Below are 25,530 nucleotides of genomic sequence, written 5' to 3'. Positions count from 1 at the left end.
AATCAAAGCTGTTTAGTCCCATATGCATCCATAAAGTAAGAAGCAAAGATGGTATAAATGTGTCTTTGTTTGGATCTTAAAAAGTATTTTATTTGATGTTAAAACGACTGCAGCAACCCTGATTGATTGATTATAAAAGCTCTGATGAATAAACTCAGCAGTAAGTATTGATTGATTCTTAAATCTGCTCTCTGAAGGCGTGAACAATTTCAACCAAAGTAAAAATATGGATAAGGGTTGACTAAGATAAAAGATGACATCAAAAGAAACAGAAAACGCCCCAAATGAAAACATCTTTTTATTTTTCATACACTTTTTAAAGGATGAGTGCAAATAAAAGAGCTTGTGATCAAAAATCTACTCATCACTAAGCCATGGACCATAAGGCATCATTAAATACAAGCTTTTCGGAGCTATCATCTACAATACAAGGACGGAATCAAGAAAAAGAAACAACACAGCATCAATGCCTATGCAATAAGAAGGAAAAATGGAGAAAAAGAGAACTCAAAAGAACAGAAAACAAATAACAAACAAAAAAAAAGTAACACAACACAATTTGTACATTCAAAAGAAAGAAGTCAAAAAATCTCACAAGGAATATTGATATTACGGCAAATGACGGTAAAACATAGTCTACAATCGGTTATGTACACTTGGCACTAAATGTAAGATCTTTGATTGTTGTCCAGTCAGGTTGTTGTCAAATCTATAATGTGCACAGGTTGCAACTCTTCTTCTTTTTTTTTTTTTTTAAATGCTAGTCTAATCATTATATAATCTATAAATATTCTGAAACAATCATTCTCTCAAACAAAGCTGTTGAAAAGTTTTGCAAAGCCTGACGAAAAAAACTTCAGTAGATATTGAGATCAAACTGCTCAATGGACAACAGTTCATCAGAAAAAAAAATGCTCACATACTTATTATATATAGTGTAGAAGGACTATTTTTTTTCAATACAAGACTCAATCTTTGATAGTCCATCTCATGCACTTGAAAGTTGTAAACAGTACAAATATAAATGACCCACTTACAATATTTGAGTCCCAGCAATTCCAAAATAGACAGACAGACTCCAAAAATCAGCAGCAGATTGTTTGTATGCGTTTTCCAACACACAGATGTGTATATAATGAGGTGGAAAATGACTATTTTAACATGATTGGATTGTCTCTATCTATTCCACGTGGCTAGAGAGAATCAAAAGCAGTATACAGCTTGAATGACGCCACAGCTTCCAATTCATGATGATATAGCTTACATTTGCAATATCTAAAAAACATGACATTTAAAATATACTATGATATACAGTATGAAGTAGAAAAATGGTATGGGGAGGGGGGGGGGGGTGGTCTTTAGCATCCTGATATGTTTATTCTGATATGTTAAAGGGAAAGTTCAGCCAGATTAAAGTTACTTAGTTGTTACTTTAACTTTATAATCCAAGAAAAGTCACATTACATGTCATGTGTGTTCATAAATTATTTCTTGATTTTTAAAACGATTCATTTGTCTTCCACAGTCGCCCTTTCAGCAGTGTTGTAGTCGAGCAGCTCAGTTATAACAAGACCTGTTGTTGTTTTTTTTATATGTTTATAAATGATTAAAAAACAAAGCTGGATATGTGCAAGGAGAAAGTAATAATGTTTTGCTCAAATTGTTGCAATTGCTAATGATAAGTATAACTCCAAACATCAGACAAATTGTTTTTTTTATTACTGATGTGAGAGGACATGGCACATTTTTCTTAACTGCTCATCACGTTTTACACCGTTCTCTACTGTTGTTCAGCCTAAAAAAAAAAACTTTTTCTACAATGGTCTAATCTGTGGCTAGCTCACTACATGCACAGACTCTGTATAGTACAGCTCAGACTGTTGTCCTCTGTTTAAATAAACTTGAAGTGATGATATGATCTTGAAATATTCAGTAAGACTACGAGCCACACATACTATAATGTTGCACTTCTCAATTCAGTACCACAGCAATTCTTATTTACTGGAACTAAGCTTATATGCTGTGGAAGGGATATTTCTGAGCCAGTATTCTGGTTCTTTTTGACTGTTCTCTATGTGCGCGACTCGTACTGTACAGTACATAGCTTGACATTTAGCTAAATGCAAAACAGATTTACCCTCAGCAATCCTGCTGTAATTAGCTCTAACTTGAAAAAAATCTTGAGCATCTGATTGTGAGCTGATCTGTTCTTCCACGTTGTTTTGAACACAATCTAGCTGTCTCTCAAATTAAATGTGCATTACTGTCTCACACACCTTTATATCGATCAGTGAGACTTTTTAGATCTTAATCTGCATAAAACAAAAATGAAAATGGCATAAAAGTAACATAAATGGAAAAGAAATAAAATATTTGAAATAAAAGTAGGATGCATTAAGACTGACTATTCAAAGAGACTACAACACTGCCTTTGAGCAACTATGAAGAAATTAAAAGAGCCCAAAATAAACTGAAATCTTAGGTTTCTAAGAACATATTGAATGCCCTCCTTTTATGTGTCTAACAGTCACATCATTATAGAGCTCTAAATCTGTAAACCTCCTTTTTACTTTCTGCATCCGATTTTCTGCGTCCTCAGACCCATCAGCAATAGGTAGTTTCCAAACTATTGTTTTAGACTATTTAGTTCATTACTCAAAAAACGTATATGGTATTCCTGATCAACAACATTTGGTGTATTTATGAATATAATAACCTCTGTAAATAAATGTACTTACTGCACTGAAAATACAGTAAAACGTTTAAATTAGTATCTGTTTTTATTATATTCTTTCTCGTTGATTAGCTATTTGAAGTCAAATAAAATGAATTATAGTTATTTCTGGGGAAAGGCATTTTGTAGGGGGCTCAGTGGTAGCTGTGTAGTTGGTTCTGTTGACAAGATACATTTCAAGTGTCAGAGTTTCACAGGACAGCATCAAGTGTGGGAGTCCTGGTCTGACCAGCGGCTTCTTTACCCTCTTAAGTTATTGTTCTAATGTCTTAATTATGTTCACAGGCAAAATTCAAAGCACAGGCTGATCAGAGAATATTCTCCCTTTTCTCACCAAAACTGCACCGTCACATCCCCATACAAACAGGGGCGCTGGCTTCTTCACATTCAAATGGTACGGTGTAAATAAGAGGACATTTTAGAGTCAAATAAAGCTTTTTAGACAAACATAGAACCTGTGCAGACATCCACACATGAGACAATGACAAAACACTGACAAAATGCTTTTCCACAGTTGACAGACATAAGAATGGCAAGACAATGTCGTGAAATATACAATGCATGACATACAAAATTTACATTCATTCAAAGAAAAAACACATGGGAAAAAAAAATCTTCATTTGTACTCAAACATGTGTTTCTAAAGTCCAAGATGGCGTGATCAGTTGAAAGGTACAAACAAGATACATCCAGGAAGTAAACCAATTTTTATGAGCGGTTCAGTTCAATAGTAAAAGACAAAAAACAAAAGATTAAGGAAAAAAAATCCTGTATGGTTCAAATCAAACCAAAGAAAATATGAGTCCCGACTTTTGAGAAGCTGGACAGTCAACTTATCTGTACACACACATGCCAACATTCCATGAAAGTACACACAGCACGGGCAGTTTTCGTCACTGGGCTGGCTTTTGGATTCAGTGCATTCTTTAAGGAGGTGGGTTATTTATGAAGAGAGTTATGGCGGCTGTTTGTTTTTATACTTGTTGCTGATTGTTTGCTGTTTTGTGTCCCTAACTCATTTGACATACTCAGCTGACTTCCAGAAGTGCCCTGGGTGGGAAAGGCGACGGTTCCGTTTTGGCAATTTTTCCAGTAAATCTACCAGCTTGGAGAAGCTGGGCCGCTCGTCCTGCTTGTACGCCCAGCACAGAAGAAGAATGTCCTGGAAAAGACAGAGAAAGGTGGGAAACCATGTTTTTAGATATTCCCAAAAATCATCTTGAGATGCATCAGAGAATGTGCATTTATGTTCTTAAACTGAGCCCAAATATAACATTATACATTTATTAAGCTTTCAGGTTAAAGTGGAAAAATGGAGGGAGAGATATAAGGAAACTATGTTTTGTGAGATTAAAGGTTATTGACATTTTGCTTTTGCTTGCTGGTCTGCACAAACATAGTTTCCTTACAACGCACGCCGCAAAATCTAAATATCAGAAATCTGAGTCATACCTGGCTTTACTCCAACTGAACAAAGTTACTCACATTTTTACGGCACATTTTTGCTGTCAAATAATGACTAAGCTCCAAAGAATAATAATCCACACAAGTGGCGATCTTTGATTGTGTGACGTCATTCCCAGCCCCTAGATCCAAGTTCCAAGGTAAATGGAATACACCAGAAGGTTTCGGCACAAAAACTACTTGGATTGGTTAAGAAAGGTTTTGGTGAAAATTGGTAAACTGTTATCCTGAACTGAAACTGAACGTTTTTCTTTGTGGGATTGTTAATTGTGAAGTCATATAAATTTCAGAAAAACAGCCAAAGTGAGCCGAGAACAGCCAAAGGAGAAAAATAGCAGACAATGAATGCCTTGTTTTCTGGAAATCCCAGAGTATTTAATAAAGAGGTTATTAATAAAGCTTTAACTCTGTCATCCTGTGTCAGTCTATCGAACTAAACCAGCTAAGAAACAAGTACATTTATTAATGCCTAAATTAGGGTGGTCCCCCGGCCCGGATCTAAGTATGCTTGACCTCAAAGTCTGGTTCATTTGATCAGTGTGAACACAAACATACTGTACTCATGACGTACTCGGTTAACGTCCACCTGAAGAGGTGGTCTCGGACACGATTCATGTGTACTCGAGTACTCAAATACTAGTAGCCACTGACACCATCTTGTTTTCTGGAACCATCAATTAGCATATTTGGATTGTAGGGTTGATGTGCATAGCTACATCTTCATCCTAGATTACAAGGTCACAATGGCAGTAACTCGCCTACCATTGGGCCATAGTTTACAAAATTAGCATCATGCTGTATTTTGGAAGATTTTAAGCTAGGTGTTGTGACCAGTTACTCATTGAGAAAATGTTTACTGATTTAGTAAATCATCTTAGAGTAAGGCTTCTCATCTGTTTCTTTACAGTCAGCATTAGAAGGAATACAGGTTTAATGCACTTCCATACTGACTTCATGCTTTAAAAGGCTACATGCTCCTACGTTCTACAGTCTATGTGCAGACACCAGTCTCCTGGGTTGAAGTCATGCTTTTGTTTGACCTAGCAAACTGCCATCTCTAACACATTTCCTTTCACTTTATTCTACGTCATTTGACTTCATCCTTTGCTCCCGCCATAATTACTACAGCCATTCCATGGTTCTATTTTTAGTGAAGACCATCTGGATCTGTAAAAGCAGAAACTTGGGTTGTTTCAAGGAGAAAGATTGGTGGAGGAGTTTAGCAAAGTTAAGGCGACCAAGGAGGAAACAATTTGTTACTGCAAATTACAAAAACAGGCAAAGCTACTATCACATGGGAGACGGGCATCTTAAAAAAACATCCTTGTTGGGGAGAAATAACAGAGTCAGACTGAGAACCACTGGTCTAAAAGTCTAACTCAGCTCTTGATTTGTCATTGTCGTCATCATGTAAAGTTAACTTTTCAAGGTTCAGAATACATGTTGGTGAAAAACGAGTCTTCAATCTCTAATCAAGCATGAAAAATATGCAGAAGTTCACCACGGATGAAAAAACAGAGTGACTCATATATTGTAACAAATTCAAATGAAAAAGAGATCTTACAGATATTTCCTTCCCCATGCCAGTTTGGGCGAGGTTGGGCTTCATCCCACTGCCGATCTGCCAAATGATCACCTCTGCTGGCTGACTCTTGTAAGGCCACTCACGTGCATGTAACTCGTACCAGATGGTGCTGTAAAGGAAGAGGAAAATAAGGTTCTTTGAACTTTCTGGTAAGAGAAGAATATCACTATGGTCAAAACACTGCTGACCACACTCACTTGGCTGCCGTTTCTCCTGACATCAAGCCCATCGTGGGTAGCGAAAGGTAATATTAAAGCTGTAGTACGTTTCCAAATTAATAAGCAACTGAACTGAGAACGACATATAAAAGCCCAAGGGACATTTCAACATATTTCAAGTTAAGATAACATATTAAATAACAAACTGGCTAGCATTGGAGAACAGAAAATGTTCGCATTCAGCTACTTTCCTAGATTTAACATTAACCTTTGACTGTGTCTCCTCGTCTTTACAATTTAAGTTAAGCTAGCCCATTAACTCGCCAATTTCTGTTTATTAGCCAAAGGTTTTTAGAGTCAATTAATGTTTTCAGTCATATGTCATGACAGTAATGTAAGCAATGATGTGGCTGTATGCTAACAAGAGCTGTTTTCTGATATATGTATATATATATATATATATATATATATATATATATATATATGATAACCTTACCATATCATTTGATATAAAAAGAGTATATGGGCTCCCTATGAGGGTGATGTCAGCGATGTGACTGGTTGATTGACGGATCCCCTCTACTAAGTACGATTTTTGTCACGACAGCTAAAACCCATTAAACCCTGTGGTTATGTCCTCTTTGGGATAGGCAGAAATAACTTGTATTTTGTGGATACATATTCTCTTCAGCTTAAGTTTTGAAGAGCAATTTTATCCATAAGTTTCAGAAAGAATACATTTATAATTACGGGTTGTTCAAAATTAGCATACACCTCCCCTCCCTGTGCAAATAAGCTGTTGTTTCCATTCTGGTCCTATGTTTGACAAGCCTAAAAATAGCTCTGTGCCAGGAGTATGGTAAAAAAAAAAAGACAGCTGATTGTTAATGAATATGTAAAACAGCCATGGGGGTCACCTCAAGAGCTAACAGAGCAGCTGGGCTGCACTCGTCTTTCCTTCAGTATGATATAGCGAAGAAACCTCCATATGAGGGGGGTGGGGGGGGGGGGGGGGGGGGGGTTCTCAAAATGTAATGTAATGTAATTGTGCTAGATGTCAACAGGTAACAGGTTCGGGTCCTCCTCCACAAGTGAATCAGTGACGGATGAGGAAGGAGAACAGGAGCCGTGGGTAATTTTTAATATACGTAGGACAATTTTTAAATTGGACTTTAGAGTCAGAGGGGGAGGACACCTTGATCTGAGAGCCCTAGGTGACACTTAAAAAAGCAATCTGTATGTAATGACCAATGGGGCTGGTACAAGGATTTGGGTCAGAAAAAAAGTTAAAGGGTGCATAGTTTTGACAAAGAGGCTCCAGGAAAGTGGTAGTTTTTCATTTCAGATATTAATGAAATAGATAACTTCACCCAACTTATTCATACAACATTTTTCATACCAAAATGCCAAACGGGTCCCATAGTTGAACAATGTATACACTTGTATCAATATACTAATACTGCAATGTTAATAATAATTTACAATTTTTGTACATAATTTGTCTTGTGTGTGTGTTTAGAACTGTGTGACATTTTGATATATGGAGTTTTCACTTCCATACTGACAGTAAGATGAGAAAATGAATACAACATTGTGATTGTATTTTGATTGGAAGTTATAATAACCAAAAACAGTTACTGGAGGAAACAGCAAAAAAATAAAAATCTCCTGTATTGCCTGTTGACACAGCTACCAACCAAAAAAAAAACGGCACATAACCTCCAACAGAAAGCAGTTTCACATTGTACCTTTCTGTCTTATTTTATAGCATCTCTGTGCTCATATTTAAATTGTCTGTAGTTTGCTTTTCTGCTTTTCTGCATTTGATAACAAAAGTGAGCTGAGGTAGATTAATAACAAATATTAAAATATTCTTGAATAGGTAATACAAATTCAGACTGCAACTTCTCTTCATCAAGAAGAAAACATACAACCCCTCCCCCTACAAACCAACCATCCAATAATGTAGCTTTTATCATCCTGTGCAATCTTGTGTCTGCAGCCCTTCTTTGCTTAAACCATCTTTAATATTTTCCCTGTATTTATAAATTGTTTTCAAGGCTAAATCTGTTCATTTGTCATCCAGAATGTATTGGCCCTTGTGATATCCTGCTCCGTAGTTTGACAATGGGGGTTTAATTCTTGTACTCGATTGCATAAAACTCCTGATACTTACCAATTATATATCCCCCATCACCTCCGATGCAGCTCAGACTTTCTCATTTGTAAACCCCTAACCAGACAGCAGATGTTTGGAGGCCCAAATGTAAAAGCTTCCATGAGGTAAAGTTAAACAAAAAAATCTGTGTGATTTTTAAATCTATCCCCTCTGCTCTTTCAGCCATTCCTTCTGCTTTATTAATTCACTTACAGTAAGTTTCTTTGCTCCTCAACATTCTCACTTCCTGCAATAATCCAGTTTGAAGTTTGAAGAAAAATACCTCTTGGTTTGCGTCATTTGTTCAATCATCAACCAGGCGTTTTCATTCTCTCCAGTGACACTCTAGTCGTCTTGCTTCTTTGTGCTCCACCATAACAAGGGGTCCATTCATAATAAGTGAGTGCCTTTAATCTTACTGAGAATATGTGATATTACCCATAATCAGGCATATGGGACAAAGTGGAGTTGATGTAAAAATCCTATATTTGTAAAGCAATTATTGGGTGGGTAAAGCATTTCAAAAGGGTTTGTCGTGCTCATTAGATTGTTAAATAGTAGGTATTAAGTCTGACTAACAAAAACAGAATTGTCATTACTCATTTTTCTTTGAGCTGACTCATTGACTGTTATTGAGAGTTGCTGCTTTGTCATATAATGTGGATTTTTTTTAAGTTAGAATCTATCGAATCCACCAGCATATTTGAATTTGTAAAACCTTTCTGTCAACAGTGGACTCTAAATGTCCAACACCATACCATGGCCATACTTACCCAAAAGCAAAGACATCTGACTGTTTGGAGAAGGGAAGCTTGTCCTCCTCTGTTTCTGGAGAGAGCTGCTGGATGATTTCTGGGGCCAAGTGACACAGCCAGCCGTTTGGGATCCTCAGCTTGTCTTCTCTCCGGCTGCAGAGGGAGAAGTAGATTTATCAGGTTGAACAGATCTTCTCTACTAAGCTTCTGAGATGTTACATTGTCACGTATCCATTACAGTACAGATAGCCTTTATCAGATTAGTTGATGATGTTTTTAAGGGTTAAGCTCAAAACCAGTCAAAGGCCTTTGGATATTTGTTTGGCATTTCAATGTTGTGTCAAATGTTTGTAGCTTTGTATCTTGTCTTCAATTTTTATGTAGCAAATGGAGCCTCTGTGATGCAAGATAATTTTCAGACTTTGTCTGACAAAAAAGTTCTATCAATCAATCAACACTTTGAGGTTATTGATTCTGAAAAGAGTGAGCAACATTAGATGTGCACTGGCATCACTGGCACAAATCATAATGCATATTTTTGCAATTGCTGCAATTTTCTGTCTGCAAATAAAGAAGTCTCTGGGATCCTAATTCACAAAAAGCTAAATATCTATTCTAAGTCTAATCATGTCCACACTTTTTTGTGACTTTGGATCAAACCAGATGTGCTGTCTCACAAAAGCACTTTTTATTCATTCATTTGAATTGCTGATATGTAGGATAACAACGCTAAGGACTCCAGCAATGATTTTGACTCGTGAATTTAGGTTCATTGAGCAAGCATGCAAAACTTTGCAAAAGTAGCGCCTAGGAACATTGTATTTTAAACAAGTTACATGTTGCAGAGTAGGGCTATAGGACAGAATATAGATACTTCAATATATCTTCATCCTGACTGGTGTGACACAATCAACAGATTGATGGTTCAAAATATAGATATTTAAATGTTCAATTGCTCTTAACAGATTTCTTAGACGGTTTGAATATATCAATTATGGCAGAATGTCTGTTTTATCATATCCTTATTATGGGCAACATATCCTGTATCAAACTATATCCTGTGGTGCCCTGTGTTTCCCAACCCTATTGCATAGCCTGTTGGCAGAACAGGTTATCAGATATTTTTTGGGCAGATGTGTTTGCTAGTTTGTATTGCTTCCAGTTAGAAAGATATTATACTACAAGAAAGGTCTAATAAGGTAATGAAAGAAACTGCAAAACTGCCCTCCTGTTGCTGCAGATGTAGCTGTATTTGGAAGGCTCCCTGCGCTGCATTAACAGGTCTGTCTTCAAAGGTTTACAAACTGTTTTCGGGAAAATCGATAAAGGTGCCAGAATCAAGAGGTCAATCTCAAAGATACTCATGAGATACAGTCAGAGAGTATCAGTTCTCTAAGCCACGACACGGTAAGAAGCAGAAAATTAACTCTTTTTGTTAGCAGGTGAGAACCAATTTGTAGCCTTTTGATCATTGCTGTTTTCTTTGAATGACATAACTGTGCCTGCTCTTTGTAACATTCGCTTTATCCACCCACTATTGAATTTCTCTGCTCAACCTTGACTGGGTAACTTTTTTTCCTTTATCTTGAAGACCTCTCTTTGACACTGTTTATGTGCTTCAGTGGTAGAAGCAGGAATGTCCTTCACAACCAGAAAGATTGATTTTCACTTGAGTAACACTCATTAAAGGTTAAAGATCACAGCGAAATAAGCAATGTTTACAGCACTGACAAAATTATGACATTTGAGCTAACGCCCATACAATAAAGCGGTTTGGAACAACTTGCAATGCAACACATCAATGCTAGCCTCCCAGCAAACCAAGAACCCCTACAGTTTGCATGTAATATCGATCCACAGAAGATGCACTATGACCACACTTCCCCGCACATTCTCACCTTGGAGAATAGAACAGGTCAGGAATCCTCTTTCTTAACTTTAGCACTGCCTACCGCAATAAACTGGTTGAGAAGCTAAGGTTCCTAACGTTGTATATGGGTACCAGCAACTCAGTTCTAAACTTCCTGACGGGGAGGCAGCAGTCAGGATGGGCAGCCACGTATCGAAACCGATCACAGTGAGCACAGGCTCACCCGAGGGCTGTGTCCTGAGCCACCTGATGACTCTGCTTACCCATGACTGTTGTGCTTAATTTGACACCAAGCGCATCATCAAGTTTGCTGACGACAACAGAAGTGGGACTTGTGAGGAACAATGATGAATAAGCATATAGGGCTGAGGGGGGGACAACAAACATCTTGGTTTACACTTCTCAACATGGCTCTTAATGTGGATAAGACTAAGGAAATGGTGAACAATTTCAGGCATCCTGGTTGGCACAAACACAAGCCCCTGATTATCGATACAGATTGATGCAGATACATCTAGGTAATTGACAAACAAACATAATCTTGACTCCCAATGTGAATTCTGCAGGTACCTTGCATTTGGAGATTGAAGTCTTTTTATAGTTCAGTCCTATTTTTAAGGTATAAAAAGATGAAAAATTGAACTACTTACTACCTTGTCTTTAAAAATGAAAAAAGATCAAAGCTGACTGTTGTCAAAGAGTTACACTCTGTTTTTCTGTGAATGAGCTGATTGTTTACTTCCACTCATTGTTTTGTTGTCCCTGGACAATGTGTGTCGGCCCTGATGTCACTCTGTTTCCACCACAAATCTCCATATTACACAATGCTCCTGTCTCTGATTTGTATTGACTGTAATTACCTGCCAGCCTGAAGAACCCCAGATATGGTGAAGAGTCCGAAGTCGGTGATGACGATTTTTCCGTTGTCGTAAAACACATTCTTGGACTTCATGTCTTTGTGTAAGATCCCTTTAGCGTGCAGGTAGCCCATCCCCTTAGGACAGAGAGCAAGGGAGGAATTAGAATTTTCTGGAATATGACGTGTACAGCTGAAGTGTTGTTTTACCATGAGTTGTTTTACCTTGACCATCTCTTGTGCGATCTGTCGGGTCTTGTTTACATCCAGCACAACCTTGGCATCTCGCACCACAGAATAAAGTGTTCGGCCTTTACATAAGCTGTGAAGGAAAGAAAAACAAATCGTTCCTGTAGCCATGTGGACTTGTTTAACAGATGTATTGAATTCTAAACCTCTGACAAAGATCCCAGGTTGACAGGATAACCTTGACATCTAAGAAACACAACAGGACAAACCTCCCCCCCCCCCCAGACAAAGTGATCTGTTTTCATTTCAAGAGTCTTTTTGTATTATGACCTTAATGAATTATTAATCACTCTGTTTTTCTTGTCAATGTATTATTAAAGCATTTCAAAAGGATGGAAATACCATTTTCATAAATAGTTTGGTCAGACTTCTATAGTAAAATTCTAATTACAAAAATAAAAAACAAGATATTTAACAGATGTAACAGATTTCAATCAGTGTTCAGGCCTTTTTTAGCATAGCTAAACCTCAATTGTTGATTATAGGTTTTATTAACACTGAACTGTTCACAGTGGTGGCTTTGATTCCATTTCGGCCCCCAACTTAGTCTGGGCATACACTGTGAAAACTGGAGATGTTTCTGACCCAGCTATGACTCACACAATTCTGAAGTCAGACTGAATTTTAGCTCAGTTGAGCGTCCTTTGCCATGCAGTGTATATGAGTGCAATTTCTGAATTTGAATGAATTTCTGGCATGTTTGAAATGTAGGTTATCAGACTGCATATTCTTTCACCGTGAAAGCTGAGCTATACCACGATTCCCTAACTTCATTGCTTTCTTTACCTGACTGAACCCACATAAAATGGCTGACAGCATCTGAGCGCACCATGGAAACAGCAGGTATGTCTGTTTATTGTGTCTTCCACCTCTTATTCTTGAAAGATGTTGAAATAGGAAATAGTAAAACTGACCTGACGATTCAGTGATTTCTCAATGTGGTCAGATTGCAAAACTTACATCATCTGGTCTTTTTAATGTTTGACATGTTTTTGCCATTCTGACCTGAAACGTAGTTTGGCTTTGTGCAATGAGGGAAGCAGTTAAACTACACTTATCCGAGTTGGTGTCACATTTAGGGTGCCATCGCAACAGTGTATTAATAGACAATCTGTACAACCACCCACTGCCTCACACCTGAAGCCCACTACTCTAACTGCGCCACCCAGGTGACCGACAAAGGACCTGAAGCCAACAGTTCATGCATATTCATCCCCGACGTTGACCTGACAGCAGCTGCATTTAGAGCAGCTCTCCTCCCTGAGGCTTTTTCCGACACAGAGAAGGAGTTCATGGCTTTAGTGTCACGTCAGTCGACGCCTTTATGTACACTTAACAACTTCTGCTTTACTAGGACAAAAAAAGGACGTGTTTAAAAGCAAACTAAGGACACATATGAAGCATTTCGTGAAAGTCATGATCTCTATTTACAGATTCTACATCAAAATGTAGCATCTGCACTTGTAGTACATTTGCAGTACAGGATATATATACTGTATATCTGAATATTTTTTTCCCTCTGTGCCTGCTAGGCTGTTTTTGAGTTTTGCTCAGAGAGTGAGGGAGCTGGAGCAAGGCGAAGAGGGCCAGACAGTGAGAGGAGAAATAGGTGATGATGGAGGCTCTGGGGAAGAAACGTATAATCTTATTTTAACGCAACATAAACTATATCGATATTAACAATATTGTCTTACCCTATATCTCATATGTAATCATATGGATATATCTTAAAAACTTGATATATTGCCTCATAAGCATGCAGAACTCAATCTGCAGTAAAGACTGCAGTCTTTTACCATATAAACAGAGATCTGTATGCAAGTGCAGCAAACAAACCATTTATTTTTTTTATTTTTTTATTTAACCTTCATTTAGCCAGATAATTAACCCATTGAAATCAGGATCCCTTTCACAAGGATGACCTGGCCAAGAGGGCAGCAGCACACGTCATAAAAAAGCATTACATGATAAAGAGACAGTTTACAAACAATAAGTTAAGAGAGAACAACAATTTACAATGTGCAAATTGATTTACAGATAAAGTGCAGAATCTTGATCACAGATTACAATTCAGAAACACAGGCACTGTCCAATTGTCTCGCGTTTTTTAGCTTTTAAGATCGAGCCAAAGGCTTCAAGCGAAATGAGCTCCGCCATTTTCAAGTCATTTTGGAGAAAGTTCCATGCGGTGGTGACAAACCATGTATAAGGTATGGAGGAAGATGCATCAGGCTGTAGATGCTTTGACTAATGACTTTCTGCTCTGTCTGGATCTGTATTGCATTTATTTTCTGTTGTTTTTAGCAAATGTTTAACAGTGCTGCAGCCTGTCTTGGCCAGGACACTCTTTAAAAAGAGATACTTAATCACACTGAGGCTTCCATGGTTACGTACATTTAGAATTTAAAAATAAAAAAAACTGAATAAACTGCCGGGAGAGCCAATTAGCGTTTAGAATCACAAATAAGAAAAAGATGAATGGGCGCACTCTGGGGGATGTAATAAACTACGATATGATGCGGCCTCATTTGCAGACATATCCAGAGGGGCAACTTTCGCTTTGCTTTTCGATCTGAACACTGCTTCTTCTGGCTGCTTCCGAAGTTAAACAATGCAGCACATGGAAAAGGTAGTCCAGGCTGGAAGTCATTTATGGCTAACTGCTGGCTAGTGGTTACACAGGACAATGATCGTCAATGGGTTTCAATAATGTGAAACTAATGAAGTCACGTCAGCAAACTGAAAGTCTCACAAGTGCTTTAAAAGCCATCAATTATGCTGCATCCGTAAAATAAAAGATAATAAAAGGCCTGCAGTGACATCAAAGATGACCACATGTTCTCCACATGAGATCAATCCAACATTAATGAACGCTTCAATGAAAGAGGATGCAGTCAATGTTTATGTTTCCATTAAGCAGCATGAAAGCCCTCGTCCCAAATAAACCAATAAACAACACTTTCATCGTATCGCTTCTTCATGTTGCACTTTCGACGCAGGACCATTGCACGCTTCTTTCCTTTTGTGGAAACAACACAGAAGCAGTCTGTGTGCTGCGCAAGTGTTGGTGGAAAAACAATCCACCTGTTGCATTGACATTTTGCATTATTATTTCAGTAATCAGCAGCACCCACGCCTGCACTCACCACAATTTCAGCTGGAATCAACCGCAATCAGGCTTTTCAATCAATCAGTCATCTTTAATTTGGAGATATTCACAGTGAAGAGGTTGGACTGGAGTTTTACATTTAGCTTGGCATCCTAGAGTAGTATTTAAGTTTGAATCCAGCCTAGAAATTCATTTTTAATGACGAATAAAAAACAAGTAAATGTTTGAAGTTAAACAAAAGCAGAAAAGTGAGGAAACAAAGGGTTTCATTATTATTTCTGAGTGAGACATACTTCTTTGTTCACAGTATGTGTATGGCAGTGGGAAAGTGGAAAATATCTTAATTATTCCCTTTTGAACATCATGAGCTGTCCTAATTAAATTAATTTAAGTGTTTTCATTGTGAGGAGTACATCCTCTGTCTTTCTTGTAAAAAAGAAATATGGAAAATACTTGTTGCACTATAAAAATGTAAAGAATCCTAATCCATGAAATAATTAGAGCTGTTTAAAACATGGCCGAACTTTTAGTTCAGTGGAGCTTAGGGTCGTTTCATGTAAGGGACCCGGGCTTGGTACCAAGTATACTTGACCCCAAAGTGCGGTTCATTCGATCATTGTGAACACAAACGTAATGTACTCGTATCTTACTCGGGTACTGTGGCCGAGTCGGCTTGAAGAGGTCGTCTTTGGTACAATTCATGTGTACGTAAGTACGGTCCGAAGGAGATGTGAACCCAACCATGTTCAAACAAGGAAGTGGGCCGCTATATGACGTAATTCTAAACGGCTCCTGTCATATCCGCCGGTTTCATCCTCTGAGCTGTGTAGTAGATGTGTTCGTAGGAAGGTTGTTGTTTGGCGCCTCAGAAATAAAGAACTTCCACAATTAGCAGGAGTGGTCGCCATGATCGCTTCTTCCACTTTTTGCTTTTGGCGGATATGCAAACCAACTACATGCATACTGTCACCTGCTGTATCAGACTGTGTTCATATGCAAGTGTACTCAGGTACGGAACAATGCTACTAATGTGAATGCAGACCAGCGAGGGAGAGGAAAGGGGGGAATAACCGTGCTCAGGCAATGTACGAAACAATTGTGCCCAATGTGAAAATGCCATTAAAGACAAATACAGCAGAGACTGTGGGTGGCTTTACTCATTTAACAAAAGAAGCAGCTTGTTCTTATCTTATAACCTCTCCTAACTTTTCTGTCAGTCAGTTTAACCCCAGTGTCAAAGAGAGAGGTATGTGTGATCCAAGAGGAGTCCCAGAGGATAAGGACAAGCTTTGTAGGGCCTGAGGATAACTTACCACTGAGAAACAAACTCATAGTTCAAAGACCACAGATTTGTGAAACTGGGATTCAAACTGTTCTGGATCATGAATCACTTTCTTTAATGTTCACTGGTTTTAACTTATTTGCAGCAAGTTACTGTGCTGAGGTTTGGGGCAACACCTCCAACAGTACAATACATTAACTAAATAAATATTCTTTAAAAAAGAGCGATAAGAATCATTCTCAACATCGGATATCGGGATCACAGGAATTTACTATCCTTACAGTCAACATTATTCAAATTCACAGATCATGTAGAATTTCAAACCACACAAAGATGTTTCAAGCAAAATGTTCTTCCAGAAAAGATTAAAAGGATTTCATATTAAAGTCATAAATTCATCTTGGGAAGTTATTCTTTAGCATATGTTTCAAAAATAAAGGAAAAACTTCCTTGTGTAGTCTGTACCCCCGATTGACTGAGTATTAACTCTCTTTGGAATGTCCTGCTTTAAAACAACAGTTTGACAAGGTCTCAAAAGATCTGATTGTGTTGGGGCTTGTATGCAGATATTCAATTATTCTGGCACATCAGCATCACATTGTCTTAAGAATCGGAACCCTGAAAAGATAAAGTTCACCTCAATGCTTTCTATACAGCACAACGTCTTACATCCTTCATCCTTACCTGGTGATGATGGCCAGATGTGGTGGACTCATGCAGGCGCCCATGAACAGGACCACGTTCTCGTGGCGGGTGTTTCGGTAGGCCATCACTTCTCTCTTGAAGGCCTTCAGTTGGTCCTCATTGTCACGTTCGATGTCGATCAAGCGGAGGGCCACCTCGCCATGCCAGCGTCCGTGGAAAACTTTGCCAAAGCGCCCCTTGCCAATCATCTCCCCGATCTCCAGCTGCTCAAATGGGATGTCCCACTCCTGCAGGAAGATGCTGGTCTGGCTGGCTTTGCGCGGGAAGTTACGAGCAGACAGGAGCGACAGGTTCATCTCCTCAAACTCGTCTCCAGAGTCCTCATCATTGCATTCCTCATTCTGTAAATAATCAAAATATGAATGCTTTGTGTCTAAAAGTACACCCGCATTTTACAGATTCGAAGATTGGTGAGTATGGGGATTAAAAATGACCCTCATACATCTTAATGAGGCGGTTAATGATATACTACAAAAATGGAAAATGCCAGCCAGCACCTGGAGGAGAATAGTAAAGAATCTTCTCTTACACTAAAGGAATTTTTAGAAGATTGTGCTGACTGTCATTCCTTAATGTGTCATCTGATCGATGAGCATTTTGATAATAAGTAATTAAGTAAGTAAAATATTTTATTTCTGAAGGTTTTCAATCTACTGTAGAACATCTTTGTTTTTATTTTTTGATCCGTTTGTTCTCATGCGAAGCACTTTAAGCGGCATGTCGGTAAAAAAAACATTTATAATCATAACAAAAGCAGTAAAAAAAGAACAACAACAAAAACTGTAACAATTGTTACAATGTTATTTTTAGCTCAAATAAAATTTAAGTCTATATATATATTTGTTTACGAATAGTAAAATATCTGAGAGTTAGGAAAGATAAACACAGCCAAGTGGAGAAAACGATCTTATTTGTTCTGATTAGATTTTAACTATAATGGAGTGCAGGAGTGGAAATGACCTATTCAAAGATTCCTGCTGGAATATTATTCAAAGCAATCTGCATCGCATCTTCCATAAATATATATCATTGTTGCAGGAACAGTGATGACAATCAGTGAAGGTGTGTGTTTTTTTCTCTCTCGCTGCTTTGACGCATAATTCACATGGAGGCTTCTCAGAGAGCAGGAAAATATGCTAAATGATTGAACAATGCGGGATGTGCGTGGTCAGAAAATTTAAATTCCGATTAATTTCTTGTAACACAATGGTGCTACTGACAAAAATGTGGGGAAGTAAAACAGTGTGAAAAATCACAAACTTGTTTTCTCTTAAAGGCATCACAACGGTCTTTGAAAAAAGGACTCACATCTGATGTAGGTTCAACTTCAATCTGGAGTAAAGGGTTTCCTTCATTTCTAAAAGCAAGAAGAAGAGATGGAGAAAAAAACATTAGAAAGAACATAACCAAAGTAGACCACATAACAATTTGATTATTAAAATTGTACCCCATAGCGATTTTTGACCCTTTTTAGGGGGCACCCTTAAATTGTATCTCAGCACCCCTGAAAAATCACTATACTACATTTTTGAATCAATTTTATTTTCCATCTTTCATTTTGAATCAGGTTTAGTAAAAATCAGTACTAAATAATATATAAATAATTAGTTTCTGATTACTGTAATAATGGAAGCATACTTATTTACTTTCATCACTGGTACCACTGATCTGTGGGAGACAGGTTAACAAAAAATCCTGATGATGCTAATGGCTACATGCTAATGACATGCATGATGCAAAAACAGCATATTGCACATTTTATTTTCTTAAAAATATAACTTTGTGGTGTAAAACGCTTTTTACTTCATAGTATTGTAGTTTATAAAAAAAATGCTGTTCAGTGAAACAAGTGTTTTAGAGCGAGCATTACAACTAAAAACTAGCGATAGGCGTGATAGAACATAATAGTAACATTTCCCCTCCTTAGTTTCAAACATTTTATTATTTTGAAATTGTGAAATTTGTGAGTGTGTGTGTGTGTGTGTGTGTGTGTGTGTGAGTGAAACTGGCATTTTCATTGATATTATTCTGCTAAATAAGGCAGTGTGTCTTCTTTCTCAACCTCCACTTAATATTTCACTGCCAAGACTTTTTTTTGCACTGCCCCCCAGGGACAAATAAAGTAAAATATATAATATATATATCATCACTATTTGACAGATAAATACAAGAATATAAATAGGATTAAATGTAAGACAGGTCACACCTTATTGTTGGCATCCTTTTCTGACTGTGTCTTTCAATTTCTTTGTCTTTAATGAAATTTTAAGAGCATTCGTGCCCTGAACTCCTATTAAATTCTGACCCCTCTTGTACACTGTCACCTACACGGTTGGTCTTCTCTTTAACCAACCCACCTCCATCCGCCTAACTGGCTGTGTAACATGAGCACATAACCTCTCTAAGTCTCTCTGTGGTATATTAACACGGGTTAAGGCTAATCCTGGACTCTGGGCAGAGACCACAGGTGAGTTGGCGTATACATTTATGTGATTCCTGCGGCGCCAAAGGCCACTGACACCAGCTCTAATGAGGAGTACCTGCCGGGTGTTGGGGTCTGAGACAGGCCCTCATTAACCCCGGATCGAGGCCATTAAAGCCTAAGAAATGTGCCAGCTGCTACTGTAAGAGCATACAGAAATGTGGGGGAAGGAGGGACAATAAAAAGAGAGGAATTTGGGTTCATAAGTGCAGTGATTTATTCATCTGAGTGTGAGTGAGGAACAGGGGTTTAGTTCAATGGTAACACGAGAGAAAAAGAGTGGAGATTCACGTGTTTTAGACATGTTTCATGTTGTTTGGTTGCATAAATCTTTTTAAATATTTCCTCCAATGGAAATATTATCACAATCTACAACCCAAGTCAGAAGTCAGTAGCCACTATGAATTTAGTTTCATTAATCTGGCTTCCACAGTCGACGTGTTTTTTGATTTTAAAGTTTGGCTCATGCCTGTAAACACAGAGAAGGAGGGCTTTATAACCTATAATGCAGCAAGTTAGTAAAGGGCGCACCAAAGATTTTGGCTTCACTTCTGGGGAGCTGTCCTGCTGTCTGTCTTTTTATACCTTCTATGGTCTGAATGTGATAGACACATCATTTTAAGCTTTGCTCTGTGAAGAATTCTTGGCCTGCTATCATCAGCCTGAGTGTGTAAGCTTATTGGGTCAGAAGAACACAGTTAACTCACTCCTTGCGAAGAAGGTGGGACACTGGGTAAAATGGACAATGTATAGTTTATCAAAATAGCCTGTAGACATGGGGGGGTGGGGGGTCTGAATGAATCCTCTACAAGCTGACATCTTGCATTGTAAGAAAGCTTCATTCATTCTCTACTGCTCTGTCTCTAGAGATTGTACATTTATTGAAAACAAGCTGACGCCACTGCTGTCCTGATAAAGATTAAACCAAGATTACCATTTTTGCAAACAACGACGCTATAGCCACATGAGTTGTAATTGTTAAAAGCTTAAAATCAAAATAACTGTGTGATTTTGAGCTAAATTAGTAGTTGTAGTGTTTAGTGTTATAGTTTGTCCATCAACTCATTTAGCTCAGAGGAGCTGGCAAAAAAGCAACCTTTGAATCCTCCATCATCTTGTCTTCCCATAGAGGTGAACTGTCTTCACAGCTGCAGTATTCCTACATGATCGTGTCACTTCTTGTGCAGAAGTGGCGGTAAAGCCTTCACGGTTACGCGACTGAATTAAATCTGAACAAACGGAGAATAATCTTCAAACTGCATCATAATCATTATGTTAATGAATGTAGCTGTACACCTCAAACATTGCCATTTTATTAAAAAACAAAACAAATGTGAAGCCCACTGATGCCTTTGTATTTGTCCTGTATGGTTTTTTTTTTTGTCTGATTCTTATTGTTCCCAGCCGTCTTTTGCCACGTTTTATCTCAAAGCTTGCAGCTGCTAAAGGAACTTGACATCAAACATCAACTCTAAATACATTACTGAGATGAACAACCCCATGCTGTACTTTTAAATTAAAAACCATTTGACTTCCTCTATCTAGGACCTATTTGAAGACCATGTTGATATTTAGAAAATTGAATTATCAGTGACATTATTTGCTATTGATTTAACCATTATCATCTCAGGGTACAGTCTATATCTCATGACAATTGACCATCATCCTCTTGCGTTTTTTTCTTCTGATGGATTGACATCCTAATCTAATGAACATCTGGGTCGAAGGACATCTCATCAAACCTCCTCCTCTTCCGGTTGTCTTCCCATGACCACTGGCGTCCTCACAGAGCTACTGAAAATCCAGCTGGCATCCCAAGTGTAGCATGAACTAAAGGCCATGCTAACATTAGTCTCTGAGTATTCGTCATGTCGGTCCTAGCATTGGATTTGTCACCCAAATATCCGTGCTCCAATGAGTCTGACTTGGCCTCTGACCAGCAGCCAGCAGAGAGGAGGAGGAGACGAGGGAGCATGTAGGAAAGAGTACGATGACTGAGAGGAAACATGCGCCTGATGACGATCAGAAGTACCTTCTTTATTTATTTAAAGGCAGACATATGTTTTGGTTAATAAACTGTACTCACCCTGGCTCAGACAGGACAGGGTGCAGGATGACCTGTGGCGCTCTGCTTGGTGGAGCTTCTGGTGCAACATCTGGAGGTTTTAGGGTTACAAAAATAAATTGAAGCAAATTAGCATTCACAACTGAGTCGTTTTAACATGCTCTGTAAGGTGGTCTCCACTCATTGACCAAGTAACTATCAGTTTGAGGAACTGGTGCAAGGAGCACACATTCCTCTTTCAGAAACTGAACAGTGGAGTTAAAGGCAGTGTTGTTAGTTCTGGAAAGCTATCAATATTTGAAAAGTAATATCTTCTTGGGGCTCCAGCTACACCTGCTGCCGTCTCTGCTTCTATCTTTCTTTTCTTGACCTGTTAGGAATGGCGAGCCCTTACTGTACAAGTCACCGTGGCAGTGGTCATTTACGCTAAGCTTTCTTAACCCCACCCCGGCAGACGTTGCAATGGAAGAGTATAAACATGAAGCCAGGGAGACATTTAATGAGTACTAATCATCAAGATTCATGGCAGTGATAGGTCAGAGTTTTTACAGGATTACATCAGCTTGAGATAACGGCCCTTTTTCTGTCCTTATTCAGATGATTTATTGATTTCTGTCAGATGTAAAGAACAGTTTAACGAATAAAATAAACAATCTATGCTAGATAAGATTACCAACCCTACCTTTAAAGGTCCTTGGACAAGTAATTCATTCTTAAACATATCACTGCATATCTAGATACTTTTTTCTGGTAAAGCTCTTTTTGTACAGTCCCACTTAATTTTCTTCCTTGGATAATTTGTGTTTCAAGAATATAATAATGGATAACCTTCCATTATGTATCTTCATTTTCACAGAGAAGCTGCAAAAACTGTGGATTGATTTGTCCTACAAGTTTCTGATTTTGGACAATGTGTTGTTGTTGTTTTTTTTTAAATTTGCAGCGATTTTGTATTTTCAGCGCTTTCAATGTTAATTTAGTCGTTTCAGCTTTTTGTGCCTTGCTTGTTTCATTTGTAGTGCATTTCAGTCGTTGCATTTGTTTCGGACTTTTTTTGACTGTCCTGAATTTGAATTGTTCATCACGTATCATCGTATTCTGAATAAGCTGCACATTTGTCTTAAGGTAAGTCGCTTGAGCCGCTGCTGAGCCTTTGCTATTGTCTGTCATTGTAATAGCATCAATCAGGCCTGACAACATTTGAGAATAAAATGTTGCATTTTCTAACACACGAGTGAATCGTGCAAAAATGTGTTCGATTGCAGAAGAATGCTGGAAAATGGAAACATCTCCACATACTCCTAATCACACTGAATTGCTACATTTCTTTCCTGACATTATCTTTATGGTAATATCAGTCACTGTAGAAAATGTTCCTATTGATCAGCAAAACTCGGATGCACCATCACAGCATGTGTCTTTAGAGCATGCAGATTTAATGTGATCACCATAGACAGACGTGCAGCACACTGAGCATGCCAGCATTATCTAAGACACAGAAACAGCAGTCTTTGGCACTCTTGTTCCACATGTAAAATGAGTGAGGTCAGCTGTTGTGTTTAATCTACCTCTGAAAGACATCAGAGGATTTGCTGCCACGGTTGTCGTCTGCGTTGGCACACTCTTACAATTTGTGACACAAAGTGGGAGCCACAGAAAAAAAAACTCCCTTTGTGACACAGTGCATTAGGAGCTGGCATACAGTGAGATGGACGGGGTTTTTGTTTTCTGTGTGGAGCCTGTATGGATGTTTGCATGGATTTACTCTAAAGACCAGAGAGCCAGGAGGATTGGAAGCTCTTAATCGGCCAATGGTACCAAAAATGTACCCTAGAATCAGAGCTGGGTGATAAAATTATCTCTTAGGACGGCCATTCACACACTTAGGAATGCAGCAGCGCAATTTAAAATCTGAAAGGGATCTGGAGCCACTCAAATATGTAACAGCATATGTCGTCTGATTTACATTGGGGACCACAATCATGTATTTACCACTATGTTATTTTGCAGTGAAAGTAGTGGCTGCAGCCCACACTTTGGAAATCACTGACATGGGAATTTGGATAAAATGGATCAAATTTAAATCAATACCATGAAAAACTTTGGGTATTTTCATCTGATAAGAAAAAAATCAAACATCCAATCACACAACAGAAAAAAAAGCGACTCTGCAGCTCTGAAGTTTTGATGGAGAAAGAGCAGGACACTGCTGAACGCAACAGTGAAATGTGTCCTCCCTTATCCTGGTAAGATGATGAAAGTGTTGAGAAAATGATGATAACAAGACATTGATTGTACAAAGTTTGCCGCTGCTTGACTAAAAGCCCTCTGAGCAGACTTCCTGTGTATGCCAAAGAGCATCAGTGAATCACTGAATTTGAACCTGAACCATTTTTGAAGATATTAAAATCTTAAAAAAAAACAATGTCTCCGTAATATATGGTAAACTCTGAAGGAATCCCTGAATACATAAACTAAGTGGATGAGGATATCATTTAACAATTTATATCATAGACATTTTTGATAATAGAAAAAGGGTTGGTTGTCTTGGTTTTTTTCAAGGTCTGTTTTGGGGCTTTTTTATGCCTTTATTTTAGTGATAGGACAGTGGGTAGAGTTGGAAATCAGGGAGAGAGAGAGAGAGAGAGAGAGAGAGAGAGAGAGTGGGAAATGAAACGCAGGAAAAGAGCTACAGGTTAGTCTTGAACGCAGCCTGCCCACCTGCCCGCTTATAGGACTATGGCCTTTGTGCATGGGGTGCGCACACTAACCGCTAGGCTACCGCCACCCCCATGAGTTGTCTTGTTTATTGCCATATTGCACATCTCTAACTGTAATACACCTGACCCTGTTGTGATGCCGCAAATAAGCCCTTTACTTGTGTGTGGAAAATAAATAAATAAATATTCATCCATCAAATTGTCTTTGTGGGGGTCATGTTTCCTTTCCTTCTCAAAACAAAAGCCAGCATTTACAGTAAATTTAGTATGACGTAAATGTGACATCAGGTCCACTCAGAGGATAATAGATTTAGACTGATGAGACGAACTGTAAATGGATGTGTCTGACCGTGCTGTTATGCAGCTCACAAAGGTAGCTGATGTAATTTAGCTGTAAAACAGACTACAATCAGAACCTCGGAGACGCTGTCTGCTGTATATTCACCCTTTTCCAAAAACCCTGTATCCCCAGATCTCAATTACGCCTTGTTCTTTTTCTCAGACTCCAGTCCAGGTTGCCTTTAATAAGCTGCCAAATGAGCATAGACTGTGAGGTACCAGTGTGGGCAAAATAAAGAGTCTGGGCATTGACGAATCATTAGGAGGCCCAAATGAGAGGCAATGAGTGGGTGTAAGGGCTAAGAGTCTTAAAGCAAGGCCAAGGCGAGGAAATGAAGAACAACAACAATATTAAAAAGAACCCTCCACCTCCTTACTTGCTGGGCTGGTTGCAGTGTAATATGGGTAATGATCAATTACGAGGCCCTTACCTGGGAAGATGAATTGTTGTTTGTATTTGAAGTAACTTGATGCTGCAGAAAGAGACAAATGAAAAATGTATGTTCGATCTGAGTTCATGAGAACTTACAAATGTAAAACCTGACTGTTAGTTGAATCTTTATACTGTAAAAAGCTTAGAGAATGAAATGTTATGTAAAGGTATAAAATCTATCATATGAACTCTTGTCTTTTATTGTCTGGTTTCCCTTCTATGCAGATTTGGTTTTTTTGCAAAATCAATGCATGAATTATCAAAGGATGCCATATACAGTGAAACACTGTAATTTTCAGAATAAACGGTGCTTCTTTAAAAAGGCCATTGTTTTTATGAGATCATCATGAATTTAAAGGTCACATATTATGCAAAATACACTTTTGTCTTTTAAGTGAGCACTTATGGCGTTGCAGATTTGGACGGATCCACCTAATTTCCAGTAACAGGAGAAGAAAACGACAGCAAATACAAGACGTAAGATGCCACCATGACTTGTTCTGTTGATACGTCACTTGGCTGAGGTTGCATCAGCGCAGTTAGCTCGGCAGCTGTCAGAAACCGA

At 38.3% G+C, this 25,530-nt stretch overlaps 1 protein-coding gene across 1 annotated transcript in view; it reads right to left on the bottom strand.

Moving 5' to 3' along the window:
* Positions 1-2,228: 2,228 nt before the first annotated feature.
* Positions 2,229-25,530, bottom strand: part of ksr2 (kinase suppressor of ras 2) — a 93,477-nt gene continuing 70,175 nt past the window's right edge. The window contains exons 14-22 of the mRNA XM_061038380.1: positions 24,964-25,005; positions 21,495-21,564; positions 18,235-18,283; positions 16,906-17,267; positions 11,807-11,903; positions 11,586-11,719; positions 8,874-9,008; positions 5,764-5,893; positions 2,229-3,897 (exon numbers count right to left, since the gene is read on the bottom strand). Of these exons, the coding sequence (XP_060894363.1) occupies positions 3,751-3,897; positions 5,764-5,893; positions 8,874-9,008; positions 11,586-11,719; positions 11,807-11,903; positions 16,906-17,267; positions 18,235-18,283; positions 21,495-21,564; positions 24,964-25,005 (1,166 nt within the window). The 3' untranslated portion in view covers positions 2,229-3,750. The remainder of the gene's footprint in view (positions 3,898-5,763; positions 5,894-8,873; positions 9,009-11,585; positions 11,720-11,806; positions 11,904-16,905; positions 17,268-18,234; positions 18,284-21,494; positions 21,565-24,963; positions 25,006-25,530) is intronic.

Source organism: Labrus mixtus, chromosome 5 (assembly GCF_963584025.1).
Source record: "Labrus mixtus chromosome 5, fLabMix1.1, whole genome shotgun sequence".
Classification (NCBI taxonomy): domain Eukaryota; kingdom Metazoa; phylum Chordata; class Actinopteri; order Labriformes; family Labridae; genus Labrus; species Labrus mixtus.
The sequence above is the reverse complement of the archived record's forward strand: the minus strand, read 5'-3'. Positions and strand labels throughout refer to the sequence as shown.